This window comes from Hemicordylus capensis, chromosome 4 (assembly GCF_027244095.1).
Source record: "Hemicordylus capensis ecotype Gifberg chromosome 4, rHemCap1.1.pri, whole genome shotgun sequence".
Taxonomy (NCBI): Eukaryota; Metazoa; Chordata; class Lepidosauria; order Squamata; family Cordylidae; genus Hemicordylus; species Hemicordylus capensis.
In genome coordinates this window covers 171,888,696-171,904,232 of record NC_069660.1, presented here as the reverse complement: position 1 = coordinate 171,904,232, position 15,537 = coordinate 171,888,696, and the positions used below count along the sequence as shown (strand labels likewise).

The 15,537-nt window shown below is 43.7% G+C and overlaps 1 protein-coding gene across 1 annotated transcript in view; it reads left to right on the top strand.

Moving 5' to 3' along the window:
* Nucleotides 1-15,537, top strand: part of ZMAT2 (zinc finger matrin-type 2) — a 35,461-nt gene that overhangs the window by 13,629 nt on the left and 6,295 nt on the right. The window contains exons 2-5 of the mRNA XM_053243440.1: nucleotides 3,727-3,820; nucleotides 4,209-4,332; nucleotides 6,182-6,255; nucleotides 8,809-8,954. Of these exons, the coding sequence (XP_053099415.1) occupies nucleotides 3,727-3,820; nucleotides 4,209-4,332; nucleotides 6,182-6,255; nucleotides 8,809-8,954 (438 nt within the window). The remainder of the gene's footprint in view (nucleotides 1-3,726; nucleotides 3,821-4,208; nucleotides 4,333-6,181; nucleotides 6,256-8,808; nucleotides 8,955-15,537) is intronic.

Sequence of the window (15,537 nt, the reverse complement as noted above, 5' to 3'; positions counted from 1 at the left end):
TCCAGAGCCCTGGAGCAGCCACAGAGGAAACCGGATTCCAAGTCACCACCAGCTGAGCTGGCGGTAACCGTAACTGGACTGCCACAGATGATCTTAATAGGTGGCAGGGTTCATGACAAAGAAGGCACTCTCTTAAGTACCCTGGATCCAAGTTGCTAAGGGCTTTATAGGTAATGGCCAGCACTTTGTATTTCGCTCAGAAACATAGCAGCAGCCAGTGCAATGCTTTTAAAATCGGTGTTATATGGTCTCTTTCGGTTGTCCCAGAGACCAGTTTGGCTGCTGCATTCTGTACCAGTTGTAGTTTGCAGACTATGTGCAAAGACAGCCCCAGGTAGAATGCATTACAGTAGTCAAGCCTGGAGATTACCAGCATATACACCACTGTTTTAAGGTCATTTGCCTCCAGAAACTGGCATAGCTGATGTAGTGGCCAAAGCTGCTAAAAAGCGCTCTTGGCCACCTGGGAAACCAGAGTAAGTTTTTTTGTGGGGAGTATAACCTCATCCAGAACAGGCAGATCTAAAGCATCTCTTGGGTCTTGACCCCCCATAATCAGTACCTCCGTCTTATTTGGATTCAGCCTCTATGAACATAGGAAACATAGGAAACTGCCATATACTGAGTCAGACCATTGGTCTATCTAGCTCAGTATTATCTTCACAGACTGGCAGCGGCTTCTCCAAGGTTGCAGGCAGGAATCTCTCTCAGCCCTATCTTGGAGAAGCCAGGGAGGGAACTTGAAACCTTCTGCTCTTCCCAGAGCGGCTTCATCCCCTGAGGGGAATATCTTGCAGTGCTTACACATCAAGTCTCCCATTCATATGCAACCAGGGCAGACCCTGCTTAGCTAAGGGGACAAGTCATGCTTGCTACCACAAGACCAGCTCTCCTCTCCTAAACAGCTAACAGCTCTCCCTGTTTGTTATCTCTCATCCTCTGTTTGTTATTACCCCTCCAGGCAGGCATTTAGGGAAGTTATACCATTTCCTGATAGGGTTGACATGGGGAAATAGATTTAGGTATCATCGGCATATTGATAAAACCCCGCATCAAATCTCCTGATGATCTCTGTAGATGTTAAAGAGCACTGAAGACAGTATGGAGCCTTGTGGAACTCCATACAATAACTCTTGCTTTGCAGAGCAACAGTCTGCAAGTGACAACATCTGGAATCTACTTGTGAGGTAGGAACGGAATTGCTGTAACAGTGCCACCCAATCCCAGCTCCCTCAGGCGATCCAGGAGGATACCATGGTTGATGGTATTGAAAGCCACTGAGAGATTCAAAAGGTCCAGCAGAGTCACGCTCCCTCTGTCAATACCTAATTGGAGATCCTCCATCAGGCTGACCAAGGCAGTCTCAACCCCATAGCCCACCAAAGCCAATTCAAAATGGGTCTACATAATCAGTTTATGACTGTCTGGAGCTGAGAGGCTCCATCTCAATCACCTTGCCCAACCATGGGAGATTAGAGATGGGCCTATGGTTGCCTAACTCTGAGGGGTCCAATGTAGGTTTTTTCAAGTATGGTCTAATGATAAGACAAGGAGGCATCTTACCCTCCCTCAGAGAAGTATTTATGATGTTTACCAGGTCCTCTCCGAAAGCCATCTCCACTGAATGGGTAAAATATGGGTATTTGGATGTTGCTGAATCTTGCATCATCAATAAAATGCCCCCTATAGTTTATTTGGCTATTTGAGAATACCTGGGTCCATAAAATCCAATTTTAAGTGTTAAAACTGTTTTCTTTTGTCAAGACTCTCTGAGCCTTGGCTGCTTACACTCACTGAGGCACACACAAAATGGGATGCAGGAGGGACACAAGTTGGTTTTCATCCTCCCCATCTCCCATCCCATTGTTTTATGATGATGAAAGCAGTTCCTTAGAATGTCATGCAGATGGGTGAATTCCACTCACATACCATGTAATTCCTGTGTTTGAGCTTGGGATCTTGCTTCCTTTGCAGAGCTTAAGACATACTCTGGGCCCCTCCTTTTATTAATGTGCCTCACCTCAGATCTTACATGAACATCAGAAAAGCTGTACTGGACCAGACTGAAGGTCCATGTAATCCCACATCCTGTTGTGAGCAGCCAGATGTTCTGAGAAGCCCTTAAGCCGGGCATGAAAGTAACAGTCCTCCCCTGCCATGGTTTCCCAGCAACTGGTGTTCAGAACATGCAGAGTCCATTTAGTTATTCTGGCTGATTGCCATTGGTAGGTTTAGGCTCCCGTGACTATTCCCATTTTAAAGCCATCTAAGCCATTGGCCACCACATCTAGTGACAGCAAATTCCATTATTAGTTTATTATGCGAAGTACTTCCTTTTGTCTGTCCTAAATCTGTTGCCTATCAGTGTAAACTGAGAGCATTTTACTTGGTGATAACACTCTTGTTTCAAAGAGCTATACCTGTATTGCATATGCCTGCCTGCTTCCTTTATCCACTTAAATTTCTCTGTGCCTTATTTTGCTGCAGTTAGCACTGAATAAGCAGGAGGTTTATAAAACAGAAGAGAGGAAGATGTTTCTCTCTCTATCTTCTTTCTGTCCCAAACAGCCTCGTATGAGAGTGAAGCTTTCATGTGAAGTGGCCTTTACTCTGTCTTAGTAGAAAAGAGAGAGACCAAGTAAAATGGTCTCGGTTACATTGAGAGGCAACATATTTATACCCTGGTTATGGTGGCACAGTGGGGAAGCCGCTTGCCTAGGGAGCAAGAGGCTATTAGTTTGAATCCCCGCCAGTGTGTGTCCCAGACTGTGTCTAGTAAATATATATTTGTAGTCCCCTATATCGGGCAGCAGTGATTCAGGAAGTGCTCACTTCAGTCACAATGGCAAAGGCATCATCTCATACTGCGTGGGAGGAGGCAATGGTAAATCACTCCTGTATCCTACCAAGAAAACCACATGGCTATGTGGTCACCAGGAGTTGACACTGAACCGGATGGCACAATCTTTCCTTTTTTCTTCTGTGTCTGTCTGCAGTCTCCATTCCCATTCCTGTGTGCTTGTTAGAAACTTGCTGACTTTATTTGGCAGCAGTTAGAACTGAATGAGCAGTGTTGGCATGTTGCTCTTGTAGCTGTAACCATGTGCCACTATGCATTTATTTCAGTCAGGAGTAAAGACTTGACCCTTAGTTGTAAAACAATTGTTTAAGGAAAATACTTATCTTAAAAAAAAAAAAATCAAACTGTTCAGGAGGCTTAATCACTTTTGTGCTGTATTTTTAAATCCTGCCTGATGGTTTAATACAGTTGCAGTTTGATCTTCTGGTACAAGCATTGCTTGTTCATGGCCTTCCGCATACAGCAAGGTCTGTGAGTGAAACTGAATACCCCACGTATCACCAGCACCCTACAAATATAGTGATTTTAGGTCTTTCTGGAGCTAGAGTGTACTTGTCCCTCCAATGGCTGCTGCTGGTGTCTGTCTTACGTTTCTTTTTAGTTTGTGAGCCCTTTGAGGACAGGGAGCCATTTTATTTATTTGTTACTTCTCTATGTCGCGGCTGTTCAACTTCAGCCCTCCAGCAGTTTTTGGACTACAACTCCCATAATCCCCAGCCACAGCAGTCAATAGCCAGGGATGATGGGAATTGTAGGCCAACAGCAGCCCTGCCTATGTAAACCGATTTGGAAACTTTTGTAGTAGTAGTAGTAGTAGTAGTAGTATTCTGAACTGAACATAGAATTCTTTCATTTTTCTTTAACAGGCTAAAAACCTGGATTTCCGCCGGAAGTGGGACAAAGATGAATATGAGAAGCTTGCAGAGAAACGGCTCACAGAGGAGAGAGAAAAGAAAGATGGTTGGTACCATGCTGATTATGGAATGGCACTACTTATTTCTTTAAGAGTCACTGTATCAGTTTGTAAGATGGGAATGAGCAAAACTGCAGAGGGAAAGAACACGCCACTTCATCCTCTATTCCTCTTCCTTCCAAAACAAACTTGTAAGAACCTCATTCCTTTCTTGATGCTCCTACCCCTGCTCACCAAACATGAATAGTTTAAGGATGTGTTCACTTTCACGTAGAAGTAGGAGAAATTAAAAGTTAAAAGACTTGTAACTCTTAAGGAACTTTCTTCATCTAGTGAAGGATTTTTTAATTTATTTATTTATTGCATTTTAACAGAAAGCTTTAAATTCCTAATTTAAACCAGCTCATTTAAAAAAAATTGTTGATCATGTTTTAGGCAAACCAGTACAGCCTGTCAAGCGTGAGCTTCTTCGTCACCGAGACTATAAGGTGGACCTGGAATCCAAACTGGGGAAAACGATTGTTATTACCAAAACGACTCCCCAGTCTGAGATGGGAGGGTAAGTCATTTTGAGTTCTTATATTGGTATTCGCTTGAGATCTTAAATGAATGATGCTCTATTTTATTCATCTTAGGGAACTTCAAGTGTTCTGGCATAGTTTTCATCAGAAGGTTTTAAGTTCCCTCTCTGGCTTCTCCAGGATAGGGCTGAGAGAGATTCCTGCCTGCAACCTTGGAGAAGCCGCTGCCAGTCTGTGAAGACAATACTGAGCTAGATAGTCCAATGGTCTGACTCAGTATATGGCAGTTTCCTATGTTCCTATGAGGTGGAGGAAAGGAACCAGGTTTGCCAACCAACCAAGAAAAATGATCCTTGCTAGGTTTTTTGCTTTGGTGCTAGTTGCCAGAAAATCATGGGCCAGAGATGTTGCTTTCCCACTCAGGTGGTTGTTTGTTAAGCTGCACACCTCAGGTGACTAAATCACTTTTGCAATGGTCTTCATAATTGATTCCATCAAAAAGCACCCCCAGGCCCTTCCCAGGTACCACTAAGCTTTACTTCAAGAGCTGGCAGTCTAAAGGGCACATGTCTGATCTTTAGCCTCTGTAGAGGCTTTACACGAGGGCACAAATCTGTAAGGTAAGAGGGAGGGAATTAGAGAGCTACAGGGCATATATGTTTTACCTGTGGCACTCCCACTTCCTGACTCACTATACATTAACTCCACCCATGGCCATTTGTCTTGTCTCCCAAGCTACCTCATGTCCTGGCCCCACTATACTGTCAAAAGCAGATGCTGTTCCCTCTGTTTGTCTTCATAACACTTTGGATTTGTTGATTACCATTACTTCCATTTTTCAGATGGGGAAAATTAGGCAGAAGGAGCATTAGTTCATAGCAATATAGGGAGCCCAGGGCAGAGGTAATGATCCAGGCTTCCAGCATGCAGCTTTCTCCCTGCTGCCCCAAGGCAGAAGTACCAACATAAATAAAATTGATATTTTAAACAAAATGCTGTTGTCTTATCTCCCCAGATGCTAAGAATATGTAAGCAAAACATATAGATAATTTATATAAGAATTTGGGGAGTGTATATATACTCTCTCTCCCCCCCCCATACAAAAGTGAACATCAGAAGGAAAAAACCTGAACATTTAAAATGATGTTAAATAGGAACCTTTGCTGGCTTGGGTGCTGGGAATGAGGTTTGTCAGAGTTCAGAAGTTGATGGCTCCTAGTGAAGATGAATGGCCCAAAATGCCATCCCTCCCCATTCCCCCATCTGTCTCCTAGTTTGGGATCATGAGTCCCAAAAGGAAAGAACTTGCAAGGCACCTTGCACATGCTGGTTTGCTTTGCAAGAAAATCTTGTGAGCTCCTGAACTACCTGCTCCTCAGCCCTCCCCAATTTGCAAGTGATGTATAATACAGCTTAGTCCATTGGTCTCAGCAGGAGCATGTGCTGCACATCAAGCAGTCCATTGTATTCCATGGAAGGCTGTAGGTATACTTGTATCAAGGAGGGGAAACCTGAAAAGCCTTGTATATGCTGAGAAGAATGATTGATGGCTGCATATGCAAGTTGCAGACTGAAGGAAAAGCCTCGTTGTTGGTTTTTTTGTGGGGAGTGGGGGTGTCTTTCCATGGAGTTCAGTCATAACAACAGCCCTTGTGTGTAGTGGCCATCTTAAACTGGTATGAAAGAAATACTGGGATCTTCATGTAGAATGAAACTCATTTTTGGTTTTTTTGTGGGGAGTGGGGGTGTCTTTCTATGGAGTTCAGTCATAACAACAGCCCTTGTGTGTAGTGGCCATCTTAAACTGGTATGAAAGAAATACTGGGATCTTCATGTAGAATGAATCTCATTTTCAGATTTGGGAGCTGATATCCTTTTCTGTTTCAGGTATTATTGTAATGTCTGTGATTGTGTAGTGAAAGATTCCATCAACTTTTTGGATCATATCAATGGCAAAAAACGTAAGTATAACTGGCTTTTTTGTTTTGCTGATCTTGTTTCCAACCTGGGTATAGGAGCAAGATGTCACTTGTGATCTTGATTAACAGAGGAAACTATTGGCAGCCTTTGGCTCTGTGGGATCTTCCTGGTGTTCATTTGTAGGTCTGGTCCCTTTGATTCTACACATTCCTGCTGGGATGCCTCAATGCTCCCTCTCTTTGAGATATTCCCTACAATATACCATCCTCCTGATCAATATGGATATTGAAACTCCAAAGGAGATGGTACTCAGGACAACACATCCACCCAAACAGGAAGCCAGGTATAGGACATATTCCTCTTTGCTGTTTCCCTTGGACTTGGCAGCCTAGGGAAGGAGGTGGGGTAACTGAGCTGCATTTCATATAATTTGCTTTGAGTCTTTGATTAAAGAGAGAGATGTCCTCTGCTGGTTCTCACATATAATGTCCAAGTTGCCCTTATTGAATGTTCTTAAACTTACAGACTGCTTCTTTGGTTAATTAGATAGCTTCAAAACTTCAAAAAGTTAGGTTGGGCTTTTGTTACATCCCCATGCCATGTACACCCCTTTTTCCTTGAAATATTCTAAAAGCTTGACAGTCATCAGTGGGGTGAGGATGTTGGCAAGTTCCCTGATTTATGCATCCTTTTATTGTAAACTCATTTTATAACCTTGTTGATCTTAGTGTGGCTGCATATGAAGATATAAATATAAAACTTGGAACATATCAGGTCCTTTAGTTTGCCCTTTTAATCAGATAAATATTGCATTCATCAGATTTCCTTACATGCCTGAACATCTACATAGACTCTTGTTCAAATTTCAGACTTGAACCAAAGCCACTATTGATTCTAAATTTAGTTTGTGATGTCTTTATCCCCTAAACATGAAAGAGCCTTCTATAAAAATTTAAAGTCCTAGTTTTTTTGTTAAGGAATACCTTCATTTCCATGGGCATGGTCTGACTGAATCAATTTATTCTGAGGACAGAGGCTTACTTAGCTTTTGGACACCATGTATTAAGTCAAGTGGCTTCTTGTAGCTCTCAAGCATTTTGGCTCTGACTCCTAGACTTTTAAGGTTATGCTAAGAACTCAAGAAAAACCCAGCTAGATCAGGCCAAAGGCCCATCTATCCAGCATCCTGCTTCATGCATGGCCAAGCAGGTACATCGGGGAGGCCCACAACCAGGGCAAAGAGGGCAACTGCCCCTCCTATTGGTGTCCCCTAGCCCTTGGTGTTCAGGAGCATGCCCCCTCCACTCCTGGAGGAAGTATACAGCTATCAAGACATATAGCCATTGATGGCTGTATCCTCCATAAATTTGTCAAATCCCCTTTTAGAACCATCTAGATGGGTGGCCATCACCACATCCAGTGGCAGCGAATTCCATAGTTTAACTACATGTTGTATAAAGAAGTACTTTCTTAATGTATTTTTTAGGTGAATGCAATTTTCTATTTATTTCCTATATGTGTGAATTTAGTTTAGTTTATTAATTTATACCCCACTTTTCTGTGCAGCAGTGCACCCAAGGTGGCTTACAATTCAAGTAAATGACAATACAGAAATGTCAGCAATTGTGACCTTGTTTTGCCCTTGGGTTATTCAGGGTTCTGCGACATACCCAGATCTTGCATCTACACCTTCTGCTAGTCTTGTCCTGGGCCCGTTCTGATTTCACCTCATGTCTAGATGATATATGGAGCATACTAGTTTAATTATACACTGACTTGGCTGTAGAGGGAAGCAGCAGCAGAGTATGAGTTACGATTTTCTAGGAATTACTTGTCCATTTATCCAGCTGGTGAATTTGGTCTCATCCCACTTCAGGCATGCAGCACATGGATTTCACCAATGTGGAAACTCAGAAAGGGCTAAGATGCACCTTTTAATGGAACTCTTTCCTGCCAAGGATGTCATTGCACACTTAGTGGCTTTGAGTCAATCCTGAAATGTTACAGGCACCAGTCACATGGGACACAAACCTAATTTGCTATGCATAGTTGGATGTTAGCTGGGGTAGGGATGGGGGTAATCAGTAAGAGAGGGAGAGAAGAGAGTTATTCCACATCTTCCCTGCTGGGTCAATCAGGAACCCCAACACTGAATAGACTGTTAATTAAGAGCTTGGTAAGCATGATCACTGATGCTTGCCTATGCCTTTAAAATTAACTGCTGTCTTTTAAATTAACCTTTTGATAGTAAGCTTAACCTGCCCATTCAGAAAGATGGCTGTGCTTTGGTTTAAGAGAACAACATCACAGCCTATTTCTAAAACAGCATTTCCTCAGCATTGCTACAGTAATGTAAGGATGAAAATGATTTTCAAGATTCAGATTGGCCCTTATGTTTTGTATTGCTTTAGGGAGTCTAAAGTTGGGTTTGATGTTGTGAAAGAGAGATGCTGGAATGAGATGAAGCTAAGGGTCCAGAAAAATGTAACACTGTCTGAGAGAATCGGCTGAGAGAATATGTGTTTGGTAGCTGGAATAGTAGCAAGATCTTTGAAATGATGCTGAAACAGTTTGCTGGTTCCCTCCTCGTCTAGATCAGAGGAATCTGGGCATGTCCATGAGAGTGGAGCGCTCCACTCTGGATCAAGTGAAGAAACGCTTTGAAGTGAACAAGAAGAAAATGGAGGAGAAGCAGAAGGATTATGACTTTGAAGAGAGGATGAAGGAGCTCAGAGAAGAGGTATGGTCTTGCCCAGAACTGAGACATGGTTGGAAAGGAATAACAGTGTTAGCTGAAGAAAGTGGCAGGCTTTCTGTTATAACTACATTGTTTAAAAAGAACATTGTACATGTTAACAAGTTGTTCTGGTAAGAACTAATCTGCCTACTTTCCTTTCACTATCCCTACAACTGGACTACATTTGGTCCAGTTGTAAGTGGGTACTTAGCCCACTTGTGCCTCAAACGTTTATGCGTCCACCATCTTCAACTGGGTAGATTAAATAATCACAAACTACGTGGTTGAGATGTCCCTATGTGTCCCTACAACTGTACCCGATTTGATTCACATTGGCCCAGTCATTGCAAAGTTGATAGGGGGGCGCACGCGCACACACACGGACACACCCACCCACGGAATGCTGGGTGATCTTATAAGCCTATTGGAAAGTAGGCTAAAAAACTGAGTGATCGTCAGTAGCCTCCCTCCCTCCATTTTTGTAGCCTCTTTGAAATGGTGGCTGTTGGCATTCCCAGATCTTCTATTGTAATGCCAATAATATCTTATTCATCATAATAATCTTATTCACTCTCCAGAAATTGCCCCTGATGCTCTTGGCTGCTTGAATAGAACGCTAAGGCTGCCTGGAAAATATTTCCCTGTGTTGGCCTCTTCAGTGCAGTAGTGGCCTGCAGGTGGCATGAAAGACTTTTTCCTATTGTAGCTCATTCTGTCTGCAGTAACCACATAAGGTTCTGCTACAGGATGTATCCAATGCATTTTCCCCTATGTGTTGGGGAACTTTGCTTTTTATTTATTTATTTATTGTTAAATTTATATACCGCCTTTCATTAAAGCAATCCCAAGGCGGTTTTTGGTAACTTCTTTCCTTTTAAAAACCAAAGTGCAGTGGAGAAGTATAATCTCTCTTTCTCTCAGGAAGTGGACGGATTAGGGGTATGTTGTCTCCTTTCTTGGATAAAGGAGCTATTTTTTTAACACTGTTTATACACCTAAAATGGAAGGAGGCACTGTGAGCAGGATTGAGCCGTGTTCATGGAGAGGCTTCAGTGCCATCCACAGCTATTTGCCTTTCCCAGAAACAGAATTGAAGAAGCACAGGAATGCCCCTTACGTTAAGGTGAGCAGTGCAGGGAAAAAAAGTCCCACCTTTAAAAACCTTGACATTGTATTGCTTATAAATATGACATCTGTTGAGCTAATATCTTGAAATCGGGCATGTGTGATCTATTAGATAAGGTCTACAAATATGTTTAATCTCAAAATGAACTGAAGGAAATTGCTACAGGTACGGTAAGTTTTTAAAATGGCTGCAAATGGACACTTTGGTCCCTTTTTCCAGCTTTCCGGGCATATCATATATTTCTTTCAATCTTGATGAAAATGAATGATGTACTGTGTTCAGGCTTGTCTAGGAAGAGTGCATTTTATTGGTTTGGTGAGGTTTTGATTAGAGGTTTAAACATTATTAAGGCTTTCCTGCCCCATTAAAGTCTATGTCTAGCAAGTGCTAACCAGGTTTTATAGAACATGACAAATCTAACAATGAAGTCCGAATACTGACACATTTGCCAGGATTCTGACATTGGCAGGGGGAGCCGGCTAGTGGATTCTGTTGCAAGTCCAATGCCTATTCAATTAGGGAATGTGCCGTCTTAGGCAATGCGAGGAGGGGCACATGGAATAGGCCGGTGGGAAAGCCAAGTAGTTAATTACAGCACTGTGAGGGAGAAGCAGTGGAAGTTTTGAGGCTGTATGGAATGAATTTGAAAATGCACAGATCCAGGCAAACAGAAGTATACAACACAAAAATGTGCACGCAACACAAACACACATGCCATAAACACAGAAATACACACAAACTCAGAAACACATGCACACATCACAGACACACACATGCACACACCACAAATATGCACCCAGATGCATGCATGGTTTTTTTTGGTTGCATTATATAACACAACACATATACACAAGTGTATACATGCACTTGTGCATAGAAGCACACATGGACACAGCTAAACAACCATCCACCCAAGCATCTACAAACACATCCACCCACACACAGGATAAAAAATGGACGTGAGCGCACAAACATGCATGCACAAATATGTGAGCACATGCACACAACATAAGCGCATGCTTACAACATATGTATGCAAACATGCACATGTACACACATACAAGTGCACACAATGCAAGTGTACATATGTAACACAAACACAAGATTACGAGCACATAAATGTGTACTTACACAACACACACACACAGACACACACACACCAGATGTGCATGCACACACTTTAAGCACATGCACACAGAAACACAAGCACTTATTTATTTATTTATTTAATTTGAAATATTTATACCCCGCCCCTCCAGTGCAATACTGTTTGGGGCAGCTTACAACAATAACATAGACAAAGATACAAGTAATAAAATTTAAAATTTTTTAAAAGTCAGATTAAAAACAATTATTAGGTTCAAATTAAAACCGAAACACACATGCAACACAAACATGCACACAAGCACACCACTTAAGTGGTTAAGACTATTTAAAGTCTAATTAATTTAAAAATAATAATTGAGGTGAACGCAGTGTAATTTAACCTATTTGGTTCGAATCCCTACTGATGTGCTTCCCAGAATATGGGAAACTCCTGTATCGGGCAGCAGCGCTATAGGAAGGTGCTGAAAGGCATCATCTCATACTGTGTGGGAGAAGGCAATGGTAAACCACTCCTGTATTCTACCAAGAAAACCACATTGCTCTGTGGTCGCCAGGAGTCGATTTGGACTCGATGGCATAATGTTTATTGCCTGTTCACAAAATTTTCTTCAACTATTCCCAGCCCTCTCTTCTCTCCTATTAATTCTCAGGAGGGAAAAATCTTTGTTTTCATGATGGAAAACTCCATAGGACAATGATATTCACTATTTTTCAAGTGGGGGCCACTTTGGCAAAAAACATCTCCAACATGAGAGCTATTTCACACTGTGCTTTCCCCAGCATTGGATGGGTGGGCTTTAAGAGAAAACTGTCAATTCTCAGAGTCATCTTGGAAGGTGTGTGCAAAGCACTGTCAAGTATAGTCCTTCCTAGTGGTTTCCGCATGGGGAAAGTGCTGGGAAGGACTGCACTTCCCAGCATACACTGTGCACCTTCTGAGATACTGGAGTATCACAATGATGACTTGTAAGACTCCATTATAATGCAGGATATATTACAATTGTTTAAGGAATATATAAAATATGATGCAATGGTTTATTAGAATCTATACTAAATGCTACGTTGGGGAGGGGACTGGATTGCCAACACTGTAATGATAAATTTCTTTTTCACAAACCATGGACACTTGATGGTCAAAAAACTCGCTATGTTAAGACCAGAGTTAGGATCTCATTTTGGCTTAAGCTCCACAAAGCTGGGAAACTGGAACCTAAGGTTGATGCCTTAACAGATGTGCCATGTGATCAGTAATGATGGCTGTGTCACCACTTGTGCTTGTTTACTACTTTCCCTCCATGCACCCACACTTTCCCTTGGTCTCTGAGGCCCCAAACAAGAAGGGGAGAATGAACTGCCTAGCACTGGCAAAGATGCTCCATGTTGTCTTGGTCCTGTACTGCCTTATGAAGCATCTGAGCCTTACTGTATTGCTAGAAGAATTCTCCTGAGAGTTGACCCATGCCTGTTTGCTGCTTACATCATTAGCTTGCAGGATGGGTCTAACAGTTGGGAGGGGGCCCTCTTCTAGTATCCTTCATCTCTGACTCAACACAAAGGAGATTTTATGGGGCAATCCAGTAAAGGTTCAATGAGAGCACCTTCCCAGGTTTGTCCTGATTTCAGGGTGAAAAGTTTTTTGATACCTTCCTATCACTGGTTGCCTCTTTTCCACTTGCTTGTTCCTAGGCAGGCAACTGGTACTTAATCCCCAGTTCCGGTCCTGTCTCGCTCCATCAGACAGCTCTTGGTTCGAGCTCCTGCTCTTAAAAATATTTCTTAGATTGTTCAGACTAGTTCTCTCTCTTCCTTCTTTGAATTCCTTTCTTCTGTGCGCAAGGGTGGGAAAGGAGTCGTGTTTCTTTACTGAATAAACCTTTTGTTTTCTATTCAAATTGGCATTGTGTGGTGATTATTTCTGAGGAAAAATGTTATTTCATTTAAATTGGCATTGTGGGTGGCTGTTTGTTCAGTTGCTTCTCTCTTCTTGGATTACTATGGCTATGGACGTTTCCCAGTTGGGGGATATGCTTAAGGGTTTCCTGTCAGAGGGGCCCTTCTCTGATTCTAGGGGCAGAGTACCCAAAGAGACCCCTTTGGCCATTCCTAAAAGGCTCTGGTTGGTTTCTCCCTGGAGGGAGAGAGTTAGAGAGTTTGCATGCCTGTTGCTCTTTCTGAGTGGGCTGGCACTCCCAAGTGAGCGGCTACAACTGCCACCTTACCGAAGCTCAGAGGGCGGCAAAGAAAACCAAGCGTATTGCTGAGACGGAGGAAAGTAGTAAAAAAGAGAGAGAGAGAGAGAGAAAGGAGGCAGATGGGGCTCCCAGAAAGAAAAAAAGCTAAGTGCTCCACTGGGATGCCTTTGAGCGAGAGGCTTCAGATCCAAGCCGTCCACAGCCAGTAGTCTCTTAGCAGCATGCCCGATCTGCCCGCCAAGAAAGATCCTCCATCTGCCATTTTGGGGCTGATTTCTCCAAACTTTGCACCTGTCAGTGCAGTGGCACCCACCATCTTGCTAGCTCCTGCCCATGTGATTCCTACCGTACCAGACTCTCTCTCTGTCTGATGCCAGTTGTTCCCTGTGCATCCGACTTGTTTCCAGCAGAGCCCAGGGGCCGCCAACAGCGTCACTGTCTGCACTGGTGAAGGACGTGAGTGCTACTCCACAAATTATTCCTCCTGACGTCGCCAAGTGTCTGCAGGAGTTTGTGGTAAAACAGTGTCTGTTGTGTCTCCCCTGAACCCAGCTCCAATGTCCACTGATCTCCCTGCCCCCCCCTTCAGTTCCCATCCTTCCAGCTGCTCTTGTGCCACTGTTGCCTATATCTGTGCCTCCTAGTTTACCCCACAGACGTCCTGCCCAACCCTCCTTTTCATCCTCCCCAGATTCCAGTCCTTCGTGCCAGGCTATTCCCTTGGGGGAAAGGGGGAGGTTTCAGTCCAGACAAAGGGAATCCCTCATAAAATGGCTGCAGTTCCCTCATCACTGTCCTCCCTGGTGCAGCCTAGGGGCCCCAGACGAATGGATCAGGCCATTCAACATCTGTTGGAGATTCAGGCCATAGAGCCGTTCCATTGATCTCATTATGTTCAGGCGTTTATTCTTTGCTCTTTCTGTTGCCAAAAAAGGATGGTGAGTAATCCTGGACTTGAAATGCCTCAACAGAAATGTGAGGAAGATGTCCTTCCCGATGGAATTGCTCAGGTCAATCAAAGATGCTGTCAGGGTGAAGGACTTCTGGTGTCCATCGACCTGTCAGAAGCCTATCTCCATGTGTTCATTCACCCCTCATTTTGAAGGTTCCTGAGGTTCTCCTACGGCCATTGTCATTTCCAGTACAGGACCCTGGCCTTTGGGCAGTCATCGGCCCCCAGCGTTTTCATTAAACTGATGGTGGCTGTGATTGCCCTCATACGGCTTCAGGGCAATCATGCCCTCCCGTTCTTGGAAGATCTGCTGATTCATTTGTCCTCTCTACACCAAGCCGTCAGGGATGTCCACCAAACTGACTGGGTTCTCCAGGATCATGGCTCTGTGATCAATGAACAGAAGAGCATTTTACGTCCTCCTCAGCGACTCCAGCATATCGGTGCTCTTTTCGACACCTGGTGGGCCACGGTCTCCCTGCTCTTGGAATGGCAACAGAAGTTGGCTGCCTTGATCAAGTCCCTTCTGGGCAAGCACAGAGTGGATATCATGATCCTGATGGGGTCAATGATTGCCTGCTTGGAGTGCACGCTTTGGCCGAGGTGGCACTCCAGGCCTCTCCAGTGGCTCATTCTACTGTTTCAGACATCTATTATTGAAAAAGAGACATGTGATGGTTCGGCTCCCACACTTAGTCAGGAAATCTTTCCTCTGGTGACTATCTCTGGCCATGGAGGAGGGCCTGTCCCTCAAAAGTCCCAGCAAGGTGGTGGTCACCACCGACACAAGCCTCTCCGGCTGGGGAGGAAATTGCCTGGGACAACACGTGCAGGGAAGATGGAATCATCAGGATTTGTAGCACAATATCAATTGGCTGGAATTGAAAGCAATCTGGCTAGCTTTGCTTCATTTTCAAGGTCTTCTCCAGCAGCACCATATCTTGATCAGAATCAACAGTGTGACAGCCAAGTCTCACGTCAATCATGGGGGGGCACAAGCTCGTCCCCACTGATGGAGACCAACTTGCTGTTCGCATGGGCAGAGAGCAACTTAATCTCAGTGTCAGCTGAACATCTGAGCGGCGCAGTGAACCTTCAAGCGGATTGGCTGAGCCATCAATGGATAGACCCGGCAGAATGGGCCTTGAATCCAGAGGTCTTCAACCAGATGGTACAGATTATGGGATATCCCAAACTGGATCTCTTTGC